This window comes from Leucoraja erinacea, chromosome 15, assembly GCF_028641065.1.
Source record: "Leucoraja erinacea ecotype New England chromosome 15, Leri_hhj_1, whole genome shotgun sequence".
Classification (NCBI taxonomy): Eukaryota; Metazoa; Chordata; class Chondrichthyes; order Rajiformes; family Rajidae; genus Leucoraja; species Leucoraja erinaceus.
Window position 1 is genome coordinate 30,094,028 of NC_073391.1, and position 19,985 is coordinate 30,114,012.

The window sequence follows — 19,985 nt, forward strand, 5'->3', positions numbered from 1 at the left end:
GGAGGGGGTCGAGTGACGCGGACACGCAGACGCGGCGGAGGGTGTTAAGTGACGCACGCCGCCCTTTGTTTCCGGTTGGCGGTTGGTTGTCGTTGGCCGCCGGCGGTTGGCGGCGACATGACGGCCCGCGGCACCGCCAGCCGCTTCCTCGGCAGCGTCCTCCACAACGGCCTGGGCCGCCACCTCTGCCAGCTCAAGCGGATCAGCATCGTGTTCAGCCGCCGCGCCCCGGGCAGCAGGGGGGTCAGGTCAGTGACAGGAAGGCGACGGCAGACCCTTCGGCCCGGCTCCTCCATGCTAGCCACCGCAACGTGTTACCTTCAGTACCATGCACAGGCTCTTCGGCCCGGCTCCTCCATGCTAGCGCCGGGGATGCCGGCCTCAGCACTGCATATGAACAGGTCCTTCGGCCCGGCTCCTCCAAGCTAGCCCGATGTGCCCGCCTCAGCTCATCCCCATCAGGACATTGCACAGCGCTGGAACAGGGCCTTTCAGCCCACCATGTCTGTGCTGACCCTGGTGCCAATGTAAACTGCACAGTCAACCCAACACTCTGTCAAAAAAAAAAAAAAAGCTTACCCCACACATCTCCTTTAAACTTTACCCCTCTCATCTTGTAGCTATGCCCCCTAGTGTGGGACATTTCCACCTAGAGTAAAAGGTGCTGCCCTCCTGTGAATAAAGTCCGAGCCTGTCAAGTCCTGGTCTTAAACACCACTATCCTATCTGTCTCCACCACAGGCAAAGTATTCCAGACATCCACCACTCACTGTATTAAAAAAAAATACCCCATACTTCTCCTTTAAACTTTGCCTCTCTCAGTTTATATGCCCCCGCCCCCCCAACAGTTAATCAGTTCCACAGTTTCCAATGATGTATCCCTCTCAGTCTCACATCTATCTAAAGCCAACAGGGGAGGTATCAGGGAACCTCTTTGCCCGAGGTCATCTGTTGCCACAACCGAATATCTTGTTTTTTTTCTTTTCCAGTCAGTCTGAAGGACGGTCCTAACTTGAAACATCCATTTTCTCCAGTAATGCTGCCAGACTTATCTGTTTTATACATCAGCATCTGCAGATCCTTTTTATGACATTTTTTCATTTAAATAGAATCTTAGAATCATACAGCGAGGAAACAGGCCCGTCGCCCCAACTTACCCGCACCGACCAACGTACCCCACCTTCACAGGTCCCATCTGACTGTGTTTGGCCCATATCCCTCCAAACCTATCCTATCTATGTACCTGTCCAAATATTTCTTAAACGTTGCGATAGTACCAGCCTCAACTACCGCCTCCGGCAGCTCGTTCTATACTACCACCACCCTCTGCGTGGAAAAAAATCACCCCTCAGATTCCTGTTACATTTTTCCCCCTTCACTCTAAACCTATGTCCTCTGGTTCTTGACTCCCCTACTCTGGGCTAGAGACTGTGCTTCTCTCCGATCTATTTAATATACCCACAATGCACAGGGTCTTTTACCCAATGTAGGGGAATTGAGAACCAGAGGACACAGGTTTAAGGTGATGGGGGAATGATTTAATAGGAACCTGAGGGACAATTCTTTTAACAAAGGGTGAACAAGCTGCCGGAGGAGGTGGTTGAGGCATGTGCTATCACAGCCGATAAGAAACATATAGGCATGTACATGGATAGGATAGGTTAAGAGGGATTTGGGCCAAACGCAGGCAGGTGGGACTAGAGTAGATTGGGCGGCAGAGGCAAGTTGTACCGAAGGGCCTGTTTTTACACTGTATGTATGACTTATTATCAGAAAATCAGTCCGAGTGCTTTCTTATAGAAACTAGAATCTCCTCACAGGTGGTGAATATGACAATCTAGAACACTGCAAATCTGCAGTGTTAAGAGCCTTGTCACCTGGTTTGTGAGGCATGGTCTGAGAAGAGCTATTTTTGCATGGTCCTCAAAGGCACTGATTTTTCACGGCAACTCTTCTGTTCTTGTCTTTGCTTCTCTTTCAATGCTTCTAAAATACATCCTTGTCCTTTGGCCCCTTGCAGAGAGTACATTGAAGAAGGCGTGATCGATTTTGCAAGGCAGAATCCTGGGATTGTGGTCTATGTCACTCAAAAGAAGTGCTACGTTCCAAAGCTGGTTGGGGAATACTGTGAGTAGCTGGAGCGCTGCTCCCAATCCCAAGTACCCTGCGAACGGAAAATTGTTTATTCCCGGCGTTAGAAAATCAGATGCTAAATTTATATGTTCGTGTCATATGAGCAGAATTAGGCAATTTGGCCCATCGAGTCTACTCCACCATTCAATCATGGCTGATCTTTCTTTCCCTCTCAACCCCATTCCTGCCTTCTCTCCATAGCCCTTGCTAATCACAAATCTGTCGATTTCTGACTTAAAAATACCCAAATGACTAGGCTTCCACAGCTGTCTAGCAATGAGTTCCACAGATTCACTACCCTCTGACTAAAGAAATTCCTCCTCATCTTTCTAAAGGTGCAACCTTTTATTCTGAGGCTATGGCCTCTGGTTCAAGACTCTCCCGCTAGTCCTCTCCACATACACCCTACCCAAGCCCTGCCCATAACCTGAGTGAATGTTGGTTCAAGTAACCTTGCATTTGGCCGTTTGACACTTCATGTCTCTTTTCAAATGTAGGGCTTCTCTGTAACTCAACAGGTCAAGCAGGAGACATGGATAAGTGGCGTTTCAGGTCGGAACCCTTCTTCAGATTGATTTTAGGAGTGGAGCAATAATGCTGGAAGGAAGGGGGGGGGGGTGGGGGGGGGGAAAAGCCTGGCAAGTGATGGGTGAATTCAGGTGAGGGGATTTGATTGGCAGATGGGTGGACAAAGGCCAGAGAGATAAAAGAAGACAGAAGGGTGTAAGATAAAGAGAGCAGAGGAGTAAAATGTAAAGTTTGGAGGGGAATTAAGTGGAAGGGGATAGTGGTGGGATAAAAGAGGAGGGATAGTTGTGTGGAAGTGGACTGGGGGAAAAAAGGGAGGGGTGGGGGATAGCGGGAGAAATAAGAAAAAAGAGGGAAGACATAGGAAGGGGGAGGATTAAGAAAAGCCAGCTTATTCTTTCTCCCTCATCACCCTAATTCACTTTCTCAATTCAGCCTTGGTGTAATTTTCACTGTGCAGCCAACCTCGCATTGCAGCCGTTTATGTAATGGAAATGCACCGTGCAGAATTCACGAATCAGAAAATCGTGATATGGATAGTTTTTCTGGGACTACAGTCTCTCTGCAGCTCTGGTGCTATCATTTCTCGCAGTGGTCTTGCAGTGCAGTTTTTGACCACAAGATGGTGCCTAAACCCAATATTAAATCTCAATGACATGGTAAATGACTTTGAAATGGGCTGGGCACCCTAGCAGTTGTCCGAGTGTTGGTCTTCTTCTACACTGTTCTTTCTTTCTGTCTGTAAACCATCGACTAACCTGCTCATAATTATTGTCTTGACCTAGTCACACTTCAAACGTACTTCAGTCCTTGCTATAGGGCATACGGAAAAGGATGTGCAAAATTGCCATGTAAATCTTTTTCAATGACACAGGAAACATGCCAGATCTATCTTTGTAAAACCACCCTTTGATAAGCTCAAACCCCTACACCGTAGCGCTGAAAATTTTACATATTCTAATTCACAATTTTCCCGACCAAGCCATTCTCAGGTTCACTTAAGATTTCATCCTATACTTCACAAGTTACTCGCGATTAAAGCTTTAAAAATGCCAACTGTAACAAGATTTTTACTGTTAAAATCCTTCCTCCCAGCTTCCAACGCACTTCAATTCAAAGTTGCAACAGTGAACTTTTCACCTCAATCAGATATCACAGCAAGTGCTTCAACAGGAGGGGGAGGACCAATTGGTATTGCAATTGGAACTGCTGCAGCAGGCAGGGAAGGTGCAATGTGATTTTTTTTTTTTTTAAATCCACTGCTGAGGGAGGCTGGAATCTTATGTTCGGGAACGGATTCAGTTGCATTGGGGGAACGGTTAAGTGGTGGAATATTGCGTTGGGGAGCACACCGTTGGGTCTGCACTTGGTCTAATAGTAAATAAAAAGTGTATATTGAGAAACTGCAGAGTAAAAAAATATATTTTTTCATCAGGGAAGGAAATCTACTGTTCCTACCTGGTGACGTTTATGTGACCCCAGACCCACAAATATGTCTAGGGAGGAACTGCAGGTGCTGGTTTAAACCAAAAACAGACACAAAAGGCTGGAGTAAACAGCAGGTTACACTGGAGAAAAGGAATAGGGGGGTTGCACGTAAGGTGATCGGGTCAAAGGGCGTGACTCACGGAGCAGCTCAATCCATGTGGAGGACATGGCAGCTTCCGGCAGACACTGTTAACACACAGAACGTGTACCTTCTTATCTGTTAAAAAACGCCAAAATTGTCATTTTTCGTGCTATAAATATTTGCGGGTGCTGTCATTGAAAGCGGGAAGATTTGCTCTGAACCTGATCACCAAGGTGTAAGCGGCCAAAGGAGCACATCCCTCGGGACAGCCCCCACTCTCCCTCCCCCAGGTCAGCACTGTCTGGCGACGGCTGCCCTCCGCCCCGTCTCCCTCTGTGGGCCGCACTGTCAAGGGGCTGTGGGTCGGCAGCACCCACACACGGGGCCGAGTGGGGCTGGGATGGAGCGGGGCCGGAATGGAGCGGGGCTAGGATCGAGTGGGGCCGCGGCTCCAGGCAACCAACGTCAGCTGTAGCAGAAAATATGGGGCACACAATAGGCCATTGTTGGCTGTGGGATAGGTGATAACGTGTATACAGGGAGAGGAACTCAACAGGATGACAGTAAAACTAGTTCAACGACTAGGGTGGGGGAGGGACAAAGAGGGAGGGGATGCAAGGGTTACTTGAAGAAATCAAAATACATACCACTGGATTGTAAGGTGCCCAATTATGTGGTTGACTCTCGATTGACACATCTCTCAAATGTCAAGCAGTAAATACCGAACGTACCATTGACACCCATATTCCACAAATCAAGCTTCCAAAAATTTTGTTCTTTATAATTTTTTACTTCAGTTTATTGGTACGTGTACCGAGGTACAGTGAAAAGCTTTTTGTTGTATGCTATACAGTCAACGGAAAGACCGTACATGATTCCAATCAAGCCGTCCGTAGTGTACAGATACAGGATAGAGGGAATAATGTTGAGTACAAGATTAAGTCTGATTAAAGATAGTCCGAGGGTCTCCAATGAGGTAGATGGTAGCTCACGACTGCTCTCTAGTCAGGATGGTCAGCTTTAATAAATTTCTGAGCACCTGTTTTTATTTATTGTCCATCTCTTATTTCCTACGAGTTGGGGAAGCTAGGGATAAACAATCACATCGGTGGGTTTGATTCAAGTAAAGATTTGGCCTCTGTGAACCACGGAGTTCCTTCCTTGGAAAGTATTCATGGCCCAGATATCAGGATTTATTTTGACAGTTCTGCAGATTCATGGGTTTCTGTTACTGACAGTGCCTCTCATTTCAAACTTTAATTTTTTGAAGTTAATTTCCCCAGCTGCTATAAACTTCTGAATTAGTATAGTTTAGAGAGACAGCGTGGAAACAGGCTCTTCTGCCCACGGAGTCCACACTGACCAACGATCACCCTGGTTTTATTTTATCCCAGTTTTGCATGATACGATACAATAAAACTTTATTCATCCCCAGAGGGAAATTGGTCTGCCAACAGTCACAACACACAACAAGGTACACGGAAACTTGAAATTAAAAGTGAAAACAAAAAGAAAAATACAAGCGACTGTTGGCTGCCTGCCGTGTGCACAGCGCCTTCACTGGAACAAATGAACAAACAAACGCAGGCTTAACAGAGGATTCTAAACTAGCGTGCCCTCCCCCACACCAGGTCCCCCTTTGTTCTCCCACCGTACCTCATGGCGGACTCCCCACGCTGGGTCCCCATTGTTCTTCATGGCGGTCCCCATCGTCTTCCCCTTCCCCTCCTGCTTGTTGATCGCAAGGTCCCACAACCGCCAACGCTGCTGCCGAGGTCCCACCACCGCTGTAGCACCAGCCAAGAGCTGACACACTAGGGGCAATTTACAGAAGCCAATTAATCTGCGAACCTGCACATCTTTTGAATGTGGAAAGAAACCGAGGCATCCAGAGAAAACCCATGCAGTCACAGGGAGATCATACAATCTCCATGCAGACATCACGTGAAGTCAGGATCGAACCCAGGCCCCTGGCACTAAGGCAGCAACTCTGCCGCTGCACCACCATGCCACTCTAGTAATCCAGCTGCCATTACAGTAACAGTATTAAATGTACCATATAAGGGCTGGACTTTTACTGGTGTCTACTCCAGTCTTGGCAATACTTTTTGTTTTCAGGCATTTACAATACAATCATCTTACATCCATAACAATTCCTACTCCTGCAGCACATTGTAATTGGAGAGTGGAGAATTTGCCACTAGATGTCCTCGGTGAGTTTGTTCCTACACATTATTCCCTAATCTATTCACCTAACCTGCCTCTATCCCTTTGCAATCTTCCTGTGATTTCCTCACAATTGATTTTTCCCTCCAATCTTTTGTCATTGTTAAATTAGGTTACATTAGGTACAACGACCTTACACGCAAATCATTACTGTAGATTGTAAATACCTGAACTCCCAATGCAGCCAGCGGTAGAATGTGTATACAAGGAACTGCAGATGCTGGTTTACAAAAAAAAAGAGAGAAAGTGCTGGAGTAACCCGGTGGGTCAGGCAGCGACTCTGGAGAACATGGTTAGATTACTTTCCTTCTTCGGGATCCTTCTTCAGACTGTGGTGGGGGAAGGGGGGGAGGGGTGAAAGAAAGCATGAACAGAGGGGCAGGACAAAGCTCGTCAGTTAAAAGGTTTGTGGTACTGCAGATGCTGGTTTCCCAAAGAAAAACACAAAGTGCTGGAGGGTTACTATAAACTCATCCCCATCTCTTATCACATCTTATCTGGTCAATATTTATCCCTCCTTCTCGCTGTTATCATGCTAAAGTGTGGTCCTGACCTCCCATCTGCCTCCTTGGATACCTTTGAACTACCTTTAATTGGACATTATCAGGCTTTATTTTGCACTAGACGTTGTTTCCTTTATCCTGTATCTGTACACTGTGGATGGCCTGATTATAATCATGAATAATCTTCTTTGACTGCATGGTACACAAACAAAAGCTTTCCAATGTACCTCGGTACACATGACAACGATGCACTGATGTACAGTGAAAAGCTTTTTGTTGCGTGCTATTCAGTCAGCGAAAAGACTACATAATTACAATCAAGACGTTCGCAATGCACATATAACGGTTTAACCTGTAGATGGGAGGTCAGCACCGATCTCTCGGTGAGAGGTTCAGTTAGCTGATAACAACTGGGAAGTTGTTATCCGCTAACTGTGTCTTGTGGTCTTACTTTGGATCCTTTGTCAGTCATTTATATAAATTGAAAGAAGGTGGAGCCCCAGCACTGATCCCTGGGGTACACCACTCGTTTCATCTTGCCAGTCTCTGTTACCTGTTTGCCAGCCAAACCTCCATGCTGATATACATCAGGAGTTTTTTTTTATTTTATGCAGTAAATCCTGTTGCACCTTATCAAAAACCTCCTGAACATTCTGCTTTCGCTTCAGCCACATCACGTGTCACTTCTTAAATTGGTAAAATATGATTTCCCTTTCACAAACCATGATCCAGCATCTGCACTTCCTTCTGTCACCATGGTGATTTTGGTCTGAATACCGTGAATTTTTTCTAAGAGCCCTGCTGCAAAATTTTTAGTAATAACTTCTGACATTTTCCATATCATAAATGTTAAGTTACCTCCCTCTCCCCCTCCCCCTCTCCCTCTCCCTCTCTCTCTTGAATTTTCTAAAATTAAAACCAATGTATCAACATAGTACAAACAAGGAAATGCAGTTGCTAGTTTACAAAGAAAGACACAACGTGCTGGAGTGACTCAGCAGGTCAGGCAGTATATGGATAGGTGATGTTTTTATACATATCCCTTGACCATGACCCCACTGACGAACATCTAGCTTTTTTCTCCCAGACTGTGTCTGATCTCATTGCCTCTGGCGATCTCACCTCCACAGCCTCCAACCTTATCGTTCACCAGCCCTGCACTGCCCAGTTCTATCTCCTCGCCAAAATCCACAAACAGGACTTCCCTGGCACACCAATTGTTTCTGCCTGTTCCTGCCCCACGAAAATCCTCTCCACATAATTTGTTTTCATTCTAACCCCCTTGTCCAGTCCCTCCCACCTCCATCCAAGACACTTCACATATTTCAACAAAAGAGCCCGAAGAGCCCAAAACGAACCCAAAGCATCACTTTCTCCGGGGATGCTGCCTGACCCACTGAACAACCCCCGATCCGTGCGATTATTGCCATACATTAAGACCATCCTCGACTATGTACCCCATGGATGGAAATAGCCCACTGCTTCCGTATGCAATAGTCACCAGATTTTGGTGCCATTTTACCCAGTCCAAGCTGCAACAGCCATCATTTCATTCAGATTGCCAGCGAGGCGACCTTTTTCCTCTCTCCAGGCATTCAGCCTTCGTGCCATGGGTGGATACCTCCCACAGCCGACCTTGAAAGCACGGAAGGTTAGACGCCCTCCGGTTCTCCTACCAGCCCTTTATCCAGCGTCCGCCAGTTTTCGTACTGGGCCCTCGGGGTGTATGACCGGTGCCAGCACGGGTCAGGAACATTGGGTGTCCACAGTGGGGTAGATCTTTAGTTTAGTTTAGACTAAAATGTCCTTCAACCCACCGAGTCCGGGCCGACCAGCAAGCCCCATGCACATAAGCGCTACCCTACACACTAGGGACAATTTACTATTTTTACCAAAGCCAATTAACTACAAACTTGTACATCTTTGAAGTGTGGGAGGAACCCCACATGGTCTCGGAGAGAACATACAAACTCCGTACAGACAGCACCCAATGTCAGGATTGAACCTGGGTCTCTGGCGCTGTAACGGAACAACTCTACCGCTGCACCACTGTGCCGCCCAGTGCCAGCTTGGGTCAGGAACACTAGTATGAACAGTGTGAACGATGTGCAGCCAGAGTCTGAAGTGCTTGCGTACCACAGCAAGGTTTGACAACCTGAAGAACCATAAGCTGAAACATGACTTGGAGCTGCTTATATCAATAGAGAGGTTGACTGCTGAATGCCATTGCATCCTTCATGCCATGATCAGTGGCCTTGGTGTTAGTCCCGTGTCCAGTTATCTACAGTGTGTCCATGCCCATATTCTTGTGATTAACGCGTACAGTATTCTGTAGCTACAGCATGTTTTCTCTGTATAGAGGCTGATGCCTTTGATATCTGATACCGAGTACAGAAGCTTGTCAGAATTTGCTTTCCACATGCCAGGCAAATCATAAATATCATTTAGTAAAGGTGTGTAGAGACATGCCGAGTGGGGCGGGTCTTGGAGCTGCTTTGGTAAACTTACCACAAAGCCAGACAGGTCGCTCACGGGATTGGTTTCAGCTGACTCGGCTGCAAGTTTCTTTACCGGTGCCAAGCAGAGAGTTGTCAGTTTTGAAGTACAAAGCAGTTGAATCGGACTGCTGCTTCTTCATCTGCTCCCTATCTGGTGAGCTGTCAGATGCTTAGAGAGCTTCCAGCTTTGCACAAATCAACCGTTTCTTGAAAGAGTTGCAAGAACTGCATTATGCACAAAAATCGAAGAAAGGTGTAGAGTAGAAGTGAGAAAGCATGAAGAGGAGAAAGCATGGCCAAGGATTTTATAAATTTGACTTTTCTCATCATAGGCTGCTTTTTCCATGAACTTTTCTAACTCTCCCATCTTCCCTCTCATTTTATCCTTTAAATCCTTTTCTTTCATTACACCTCCTGATTTTAACTCGGTTTCTCTAGAATGAATTAGACTTTAGAGCTACAGTGCGAAAACAGGCCTTTTGGCTCACCGAGTTGACGCCGACCACTATTCCTGCACTCTGGGGATAATTTACATTTTTTTTTTTTTACCAAAGTCAATTAACCTATAAAACTGTACAGCTTTGGAATGTGGGAGGAAACCAGAGCATCCATAGAAGACCCACACGGTCACAGGGAGAACGTACAACTCCATACAAACAGCATCCATAGTCAGGATCGAACCCAGATCGCTGATGCTGTAAGGCAGCAGCTCTACTGCTGCACCACTGTGCTGTCGCTTAAGATCTTTGTGCTTGCTATGCATGTGCATCAAATTGCAATTAGAACAGGAATTTTGTCTTATTGAGATGTTTAAAATTCACCATTCTTCAGGCACAGATCTGGGGCTTTCGGTCTGTTTTCCTTGGTTCCACAAGGGGGCAGCAAGTCACCAAACAGGGATATAACAACACTTAACTATTTTTTAAATATCTCAATTAAATAACAGAGGCACAAGGAACTGCCGATTCTGATTTAGAAAAAATAATACACAAACTGTTGGAGTAACTCAGGGCAGGGCAGGCCGCATCTCTGGAGAACACGGACAGGTGATGTTTCGGGTCTGAACCAGAAACGTCACCTATCCATGTCCTCCACAGATGATGCTTGACCAGTTGAGTTACTCCAGCACTTTGTCTATTTTTTAAATAAAATAATGTTTCAATCCAATCTGTGCAATTTGTTCTAGAGAAGCACTAGGATTTAAGGAAGGATCAAATGAGAGGGAATATGGAAGACTTGGAGGAGTTTAGGGTAAACAGCAGCCTACGATGAGGATAGAGAAGACAGATTTATTTGTAAAAAACATTGAAGTCCGAGGGAGAGAGGAAAATCGAGCTGATATGGCATTGGTATGGGTGCTGAAAGATCAGCTACAACCCTACTTAATGCAAAGCAGGCCCGAGAGGCCGAATGACCTGCCCCTGTTTATTGCATTCTGCTGAGAGATTGGACTGGGGTTGCAGCAGGTTCGAGATAGCAAGGTGTCAGGCCACTGGGAGATTTTAAATGGAGGCCTCTAAAGAACACCTGAATAGCAGTCTAGTGAGCACCAGCATCAATCAAGGCTGAATTTGGAGTTGTAAGTGTTTGTTGACAGGTGTAAATTGGCCTTGGGCACATTTTGTGTCGTTAGCCCTGAAGAGTAGCATTGTGACCCTTAGCTCACACGTGTTCTCCTTGTCAAAAATTAACAAAGTTGAATTACAAAAGGACAGAAGGTGCTTGAGCAATTCAGTGGGTCAGGCAGCATCTCTGGAGAACGTTGAGACGTGGCATTTCGGGTCGAGTCCCTTCCTCAGACTGATTGTAGAGAGGGAGAAGAAAGCAGGAAAGGGAAGAGCTCTATGAGATGGCTTCTAAGAGCAGCTTGTGGTCGGACCCATTAAGGAAGAGGCAAAGGCAGACACAAAATGCTGGAGTAATTTAGCGGGTCAGGAAGCATACATGGATAGGTGATGTTTCAGATCGAGACCCTATTCAAAGAAGCAATTCTCGATTTGATTCTGTGCAATGAACCAGACTTGATTAGAGAGCTCAAGGTGAAGGAGCCCCTATGTGGCAATGATTACTCCACAACCCCCTCTCCCCCCCTCCACCCACAATGTTTGAAAAAGGATCTTGATCCGAAACGTCACCCATCCATGTTCTCCAGAGTTATTGCCTGACACACTGTGTTACTCCAGCACTTTTTGTTCATTAATCAGCGACTTCACCAACAAAGTTGAACCGTTGGAGAAGGTGGAGGTAAAACTTGACATACACACCTGGTCACATGGTGGATAGACTCACCACGGAACTGCAATGTTGTCCTGGTAGTGGAGAGGGGAAGGGCAGAATTAACAAACCATTTGAGTTAAGCACACATCTTGATCAGCCGACAAGAAATCACAACCGCAGCTCAATCTTTATTGCAAGGCAGGCTATTTTCAGGCAGAATTTCTTTACAGACAATAATCAGTGATGGAGTTGCTGCCTTAGATCATCAGAGACCCAAGTTTCGATCCTAGGTACTGGTCAGTACAGAGTTTGTACGTTCTCCCTGTGACCACATGGGTTTTCTCCGGGTGCTCTGGTTTCCTTCCACACTCCAAAGACATACAGGTTTGCAGGTTAATTTACCTCTGTAACTTGCACATTTCCCCTCGTGAGTAGGATAGTGCTGGTTTACGGGGTGAATTTAAAAATTGTGTTTTATTATCCATCTGATGGAGCACCATCTTATAACAAAGTTCAATCTTAATAGATAAAATCTGTGCTAGATAATTTAAACAAAATCATCGCAAACCACAGCGTTACCTAAAATCATAAAATAAATGAACAACATAAAGAGGCATTGTAATGCTGCCGTTTCTGGAATAAAATGCTTGAGTAGCTGGGTGAGCAAAGGTTAAGTATGCATCGGAATATTCTTTGCCGGTTTGATGACGCGTTTGTCGTGATATGGTTACAAAGACACGGGCACATTGGCCTCTCCGTTCTCATCAGTCAAAGCTCCTGAGCTGCTGCAACTCAAACACTGATGCTTTGGTGAGCAGTGCCAGAGCCAGCTGCTAATTTTGGACACAAGCACTTTATTTTCAGAAGCAACCCAATAATTGGCAGCCCTGGATGAAGTACTTCATCCCCATCAAAACCTTCCAGGGGAATAAAAGAGGCAGTCAGTTTGAAGAAAAATATGTACATGCACAAACACACAAACACGTATAAAACAGAAATATCATGTGTGCATGCGCATGCGCACACACACACTAGAGTTACAGCATGAAAACATGCCCTTTGGCCCACTGAGTCCGTGCCAACCTGTGATTTACCCCCCCATAGACTATTGTACACACTAGGGACAATTTACAATTCTTATCAAAGCCAATTAACCTCCAAACCTTACCACTTTGGAGTGTTGGAAGAAACCGGAGCTCCTGGAAAAACCCCACGCAAAGGAGATTGGACACTGGGCTAGTCCCATTTGCATGCATTTGACATCGGAATGGGTATGATTGTCCTTTTTTCCCAGTCTGAAGACAGGTCGCGACCTATCCAAGTTCTCCAGAGAAACTGCCTGACTCGCTGAGTTATTCTGGCTCTTTGTGGTTTTTTCAGTAAAACTAAGCAGGTTGGGCAGCATCAATGGACAATTGTTTCATATCAATGGAAATGTAAGAGATTTAACAGCTTGCAAGAATTTGCATGGGTAAAAGAAGTTGTGGGAAAGGAAAGACATAATGGGAATAGATGGAGTAAGATGAAGCCATTTTCTTGCAGATTGTACAGCAAGTTGGATGGGTCAGATGGCCATTTTGTTATGTAAGGGAGAGTAGAGAGCTGTGATTAACTGTACTAAGTTGTATTACTGTAGACTTTTCAGAAATCTGACTCGCCTCATTTAAATGTATTGATAATTCAGCAGCGCCCTCTATTTATTTTAAACGTATAAACATGTAAATATTTAGTTTCCTGTCCCATCTTGTTGCAGTGAATGGAGCAGTGAGAGAAGAGTCTTTAAACGCCAAGACCCCACAGGAGATTGCCCAGCTCATTCAGAAAATGGCCGCCGAGTCAGGTCTGGACAAAATCCGCATCCGCAAGCCGTTTCACACCGACAGCCCGAGCATTCAGGGTCAATGGAACCCCTTCGTCAACAAGCCCAGCGCCCTGAATGTGCAAGAGTTCAAGAAAGACTGAGAGGTCCATCCCATCGTCGGAAACAGAGTTGACATATTCTGTTTTTTCCTGTTTAAATGAAGCAAAACATCCCTCCCTCCCCAAGGTATTGAGCAGCAGGTGATTGCAAATGGGTTGTGAAGACAAGAAAACCTCCTGCCACTCCTCTGCACACTCAGGGGCAATATACATACTAAACGGTACAATTTTGGGATGTGGTGAGCACGGAGGAAACCCACACAGTGATGGGAGAGATATGTAAGTGTTACACCAACAGCACTGGAGGTCTGCATTGAACCAGCTAGAAGGGCAGCAGCTCCACTGGCTGTATCACTTTACAGGAATAATTGTGTAATCATTCAATACTTGTTCAGAGTAGTTCATCTAAACATGTTTATTTGCATCTCAGACGCTTCACCTCCAACTCATTAGCGCAATGTTGTCAATAAAAACTTTTTTTTTCAAAAGCCAGCTTTACAGTCTATCTTTCATGCTCGTGTGCACTTTACAATCAATGATTGTGTAGGAAGGAACTGTAGATTCTGGTTTATATCAAAGATAGACACAAAATGCTGGGGTCACTCAGCAGGTCATGCAGCATGTCTAGAAAAAAAAGAATGGGTGACAATAGGAGACCCTTCTTCAATCGATCCGCTGAGCTACTCCAGCATTTTATGTCTGTCTTCAGCTTCAGCAGTTCCTTCCTACACTCTTTCTGCTTGTGTTGCCACTTTAACACTATCTACTTTTGTTGACACTTTCGGGAAGTAATGGACGAACCCAAAGACCTATCTACATCAACACCGTTAAGGATCATACTGTTTATTGTATATTTTCCTTTCCTCTTACATTCAACCTCCCAAAGTGCAACACCTTGCACTTGCTCAAATCAAACCACTTGTTCGAATTAAACGCCACACTTGCTCAGATTAGACCCATAAACTACCTGTAAATGCAGCCAGTTACTTAACTAATTGACCACACAGATCCCAAGAAAAGCCTGAAATCCGATTGTATTGCCTCACAAAGCTGCCGTCAGTTACATTCCAGAACCTACCAAGGTGCTGAAATCAGCAAGTCAGCTTCAAAGGTAAATAATTGGTATTCCTGCCGTGCCCTGGCGACGCTGATGTCATTAATTAACATTTGAAAGGTCAGTTCACTTCAGCGACTGTCAAAGTTTCAATAACCTTTCCCTGCCCTTATTCTCTCCCAGTTCAATGTTTTGAAGAGTTTAGAGTTGTGTCATAAGATCCTGCTCCAGGCACTGAGATAGTACTGGCAACCTGCCAATTACAAACTGCAGTGTCAGGTTGGACAGCAGTGGAAGATTCACTTCCTAGGGCAGGCGGCACCCCGGGGATCAGGGGGCTGCGGCCTGTTGGGGGGGGAGCCGCTGTCGAACCCGGCCCTGCTCATTCCCGAAGACCTGAGGGGCCACCGGTGATGACAGACTTAGGGCCGCGCGGAGAGGCAGTCATGATGCACTGCCGTGAACAAAGGGATCCGGCAGGGCAGTCGGACCAAGGATGGGCTGCAGAGAGATGGTCAGACCAAGGGCGGGCCGCAGAGATGCAATCGGGCCGCACGACTGAGAACGAAGAGGAACCCAGCAGAGGAGGAAGCATCGAGAACGAAGAGGTACCAACATGGCTAATGAGAGTACTTTCTCGACGCCAGGAATGTAGCAAATCTTTGTATACTTGGGGTATTGTATGCAAAGCAAAGAATTTCACTGTACCTAGGTACATGTGACAAAGTATTGAATCATTTTCCGGGAGCGCTGAGACAGTCTGGTGTGCACACACATACACACAATGCAGCATCGATAATCATGTTCCAAGTGGCAAACTATTCTCCTGCAGATGTAATCGTCTTGACTTGTTTACCAACAAATGCTGATTGACAGGAAAAGACCTACCAACCCATCCCGTCTGACCTGTTGCGCAGTCTAGCCCACGTGATGAGCATCGGACAGTATTACTGCAAGACATCGCGGAGATGGCACATCTTCCACACCCCAAAGACGTACAGGTTAATTGGCTTTGATAAAATTGTAAATAGTGGCACAGCGATAAGTTGCTGCCTTACAGCGGCAGAGACCTGGGTTCGAACCTGAATACTGTACCCCCTTACACCCCCCAACCCACAAACTGCCCCCGCCCCTCCAAAATGTCTGTGATTTTGATTCTCCACTGGAGTATCACATGAGGTACACAGGATTCTCAGGAGACTGCAGATGCTGAAATCTTCAGCTAAACACAAATTGCTGAAGGAACTCAGCAGATCATGCGGCATTTGGGGAGGGAATGGACAGGCGATGTATCACTTATTTTATATGTGACAATAAAGCACCATTGAACCATCCTCTTCCTTCAGTATACATAGTTTTCCCCCTCTGCTGTAGTGGTTGGAGCCCTCACCTGTGTCCCTTTAGAGATGCTGCGTGGAAACAAACCCTTCGTCCCACCGAGACCATGCCAGCCAGTGATCACCCTGACACTAACACTACCCTACATGCTAAGAGCAAGTTACAATTTTTAGCAAAGCCAATTAACCTATAAACCTGTGTACTGAGTATTATCTGATCTGATTGGATAGCACACAAAACAAAGCTTCTCACTCGACCTCGGTACACGTGACAATAATAAACCTGAACTCTCAACTTATTTCTGTGCCGTACATTCAACCTACTTTAAAATCTGGCCTGAAGTTACACCCTCAAGCTGACTTCTTATTTCTTTAACATCGTGGAACTTGGCTAGGGATCGACTTTGGGAGATCCAGGCCGCAGCAGCTTCGACTGCCCCGATCGCGGTGGTTCGATCGCCCCGACTGCAGATGGTTCGACTGCCCCGACTGTGGGAGAATAAAGAGTGAAGAAGATTAGACTTTATTGCCTTCCATCACAGTGAGGAATGTGGGAAATCTGCTGTGGTGGATGTTTATGTTAACTTTTATGTAGTTGTGTGTCTTATTGCTTTTTATAGTATGACTATGGTAAATCGAGTTTCACTGTACCTTAATTGGTACACATGACAAAATACTTTTGAACCTTTTGTTTTAGTTATTACGACACTTACTCGTGGTAGTTTCATTCTGGCTCTTTTTACATACCAATGAAACAAAACATCTTTTATTATTGTTTTTAACCTGCTTTCCTACTGTTGTGAGATGAAAGGGACTAGATGCTTTCAGGTAAAAGGTGTGACAAGGATAAACTGAAAGGTCTGTTTGAATGGTTCATGTGACCCACGCAATTTTAAACTACAAAACAATGTAAAGAGGAATCACCCTATTGATTCATCACAGAGGGCGTCAGAGGTGAATATTTGCCTTCAAGGTGCTGCCACTTTTGCCGTGTAGGTGAACTCGGCATCAGGTGCACATTGCGAAAACCCACAAGCGGTGAATGAAGCAAACAGCTCGGAAACTCGCAGAGAACCGCAGATGCCACAAATCAGGCATCAAAACTGAAACTGCTGGAAATACTCAGCAGGCATCAAATACACAGAACCTGCTTGGGCTTTAACATCTCGGATGACCCGTCTTGCGTCCACATTGTAGATGTAATCGCAAAGAAGGCCAGCCAGTGTCTCTACTTTCTTAGAAGTTTAGAGAAATTTGGCAAACTTCTACAGATGCTGTTGAGAAAGTAAGACACATGGTGCTAGGGTAACTCAGGGAATCCTAGTCAAGCCGTGTGGAAACAGGCCCTTCGGCCCAACTTGCCCACGCTGGTCAACATGCCCCAACTACACTTGTCCCACCTGCCTGCAATTGGCACCCTCTAAACCTATCCTATCCGTGTACTTATCCGAATCTTTTTTAAACGTGGTATTTAGTACCTGCCTCAACTACCTTGTCCGGATTGTTCCATATACCTACTACCTTTTGTGTGAAAAAGTTACCTGTTGGATTCCTATTAAATTCTTCCCCCCTCAACTTAAACCTACTGTATGTCTTCTGGCTTTTTGGTTCCCCAAAAGACTCAGTGCATTTACCCAATCTATTCCTCTCATGATCTTATACACCTCTATATGATCACCCCTTATCCTCCTGTGCTCCAAGGAATAGAGCTCTAGCCTGCTCAACCTCTCCCTATAGCTCAGTCCCTCTAGTCCTGGCAACAACCTCATAAATCCTCTCTGCACCGTTCTATCACAACAAACAGCATCTCTGGGGAACATGGATAGGTGACGTTTCGTGTCGGGACACACCTGAAGATCCACCTCTGCCCCACCTGGACTGGATTTCTCCCCCTTCCTCTGGCTTCACAAGTTGTAACTCTTTAATCCTTTTGTGTCACACCTTCTGTTTTTTCATCTCTGGCATTCGTCCAACTATCTGACCATCAAAAACCTAACTTGCCTGAGTTCACCTAATACCTGCCATGCTCTGTCCTGCCCCTTCTTTAGAACTAGGAGCTCAGAACTAGAGTATGGCATTCAGAGCTGAAAGGAGGAGAATTGTCTCCACTTAGGTGGCCGTGGAGCTTAAGAAGTCTCTACCTTAGAAGCCTTTATTGAATTCATCCGGAACAAACGTTGATAGGTTTAGAGTCATGCAGCACGCAAACTGGCCCTTCAGCCTCCATGTTGCCCAAGATATCCCGTCTACTCTAGTTCCACCTGGCTGTGTTTAGCCCATGTTCCTCTAAACCTTTCCTATCCAAGTAACCTATCCGAATTTATTTTACTTGTTGTGAGAAGACCTGCCTCAGCTAACTCCTCTGCCAGTTCGTATACCCACCACCCTTTCTGTTAAAGTAATTCCTCAGGTTGCTATTAAAACTTTCCCCTCTCCTTAAGTCTATGTCCTTTTGTTCTTGATTCTCCTATTTCTGGACATTTCATGAGGATAGTGCAGGGTAATGGTGTTTGAGGTGAAAGATCAGCCATGATCTTTATGCAAGGCATGGCTTTCTTTTGTTCTTATTTGTTATGTTTTTAGGGTCATTTGAAACAGGGAAGGCTGGTAATCTGTAGTTGTTGAATTTATTATTCCGCCCTCAAGGCAAGAGGCATGTCTTGTTGATTAACATGAGTCTGCAGATGCCGGAATTGGGGGCAAAATAACAAACTGCAGAAGAACTCAGCATTGTCAGGCAGCTTCCAGGATTATTTTTACGTTTATTATAATCACGTGTACTGAGGTACAGCGATATGCTTTTTTTTGCAAGCGATCCAAACTGATCAAATAATACGATACATTAATACAATCACGTCAAACTCAAGTACAATAAATAGAGCACAGGGAATGTACAGAGTGCAGAATAAAAGGGGGCATAGTGGCACAGCGGTAGAGCTGCTGCCTTACAGTGCCAGAGACCCGGGTTTAATCCTGATTATGGTTGCTGTCTGTGCACAGTTTTTATACGTTTTCCCTGTGACCATGTGGGTTTTGGCCGGGTGCTCCGGATTCCTCCCATATTCCAAGGACATGCAGGTTTGTAGGTTGTGTAAGAAAGAACTGCAGATGCTGGTTTAAATCGATGGTAGACACAAAATGCTGGAGTAACTCAGCGGGACAGGCAGCATCTCCGGAGAGAAGGAATGGGTGACATTTCGGGTCGAGTCCCTTCTTCAGTCTGCCTGTCCTGCTGAGCTGCTCCAGCATTTTGTATCAACCTCAGGTTTGTAGGTTAAATTGGCTTCTGTAAATTGTCCTTAGTGCATAGGATGGAATTAGTGTACGGGGATCGATGGCTGGCGTGGACTGCGTGGACAAAAGGGTTTGTTTCCATGCTAAACTAAACTATAGTTCTCAACATTGGAGCACCTCAGTTTAGTTTAGTTTGCAATACAGCGCGGAAATGCTCTTTGGCACACCAAGTCCACGCCAACCAGCGATCCTCGCACATTAACACTATCCTACGCACACCAGGGACAATTTACGATTATACCAAGCCAATTAACCTACATACCTGTATGTCTTCAGAGTGTGGGAGGAGGCCGGAGATCCAGGAGAAAACCCATGCAGGTCACAGGGAGAACGTACAAACTCCGCACAGACAACGCCCATAGTCAGGTTCAAACCCGGGTATCTGGCGCTGTAAGACAGCAACTCCACCGCAGTGCCACTGTGCCACAATGGGGTAGAGATGAATCGGACAGTACCCTAACTTATGGAAGGACCATTCAGAAACAATAGAGGTAAAAGCTCTCCTGAGTCTGGTGGTGCGTGCTTTCAAGCTTCTGTACCTTTTGCTGGATGGGAGCAGGGAGGAGAAGGAATGACCAGTGTGGGAAGTCTTTATGTTGGCTGCTTTGCCAAGGCAGTACCTGAAGTGTAGCTGGAATCACTGGTGGGGAGTCTGGTCTGTGTGGTGGACTGGGCTACATCTACAATTCTGCAATTTCTTGCAGA

General features: G+C 45.7%; 1 protein-coding gene across 1 annotated transcript; it reads left to right on the top strand.

Annotated features, from left to right (window-relative positions):
* Window positions 1-6: 6 nt before the first annotated feature.
* On the top strand, window positions 7-14,083 carry mrpl43 (mitochondrial ribosomal protein L43). Its single transcript, XM_055646994.1, has 3 exons — window positions 7-248; window positions 2,021-2,127; window positions 13,429-14,083. The coding sequence occupies exons 1-3, from the start codon at window positions 118-120 to the stop codon at window positions 13,635-13,637; spliced, it is 447 nt and encodes a 148-aa protein (XP_055502969.1). The 5' UTR covers window positions 7-117; the 3' UTR covers window positions 13,638-14,083.
* The last annotated feature ends 5,902 nt before the right edge of the window (window positions 14,084-19,985 follow it).

Excerpts from the sequence above, each read along its gene's own strand:
- mrpl43 (XM_055646994.1), top strand. The coding sequence starts at position 118 with ATGACGGCCCGCGGCACCGCCAGCCGCTTCCTCGGCAGCGTCCTCCAC. Across the intron at positions 249-2,020 it reads CCGGGCAGCAGGGGGGTCAG|AGAGTACATTGAAGAAGGCG; the intron begins GTCAGTGACAGG and ends GGCCCCTTGCAG. Across the intron at positions 2,128-13,428 it reads AAAGCTGGTTGGGGAATACT|TGAATGGAGCAGTGAGAGAA; the intron begins GTGAGTAGCTGG and ends ATCTTGTTGCAG.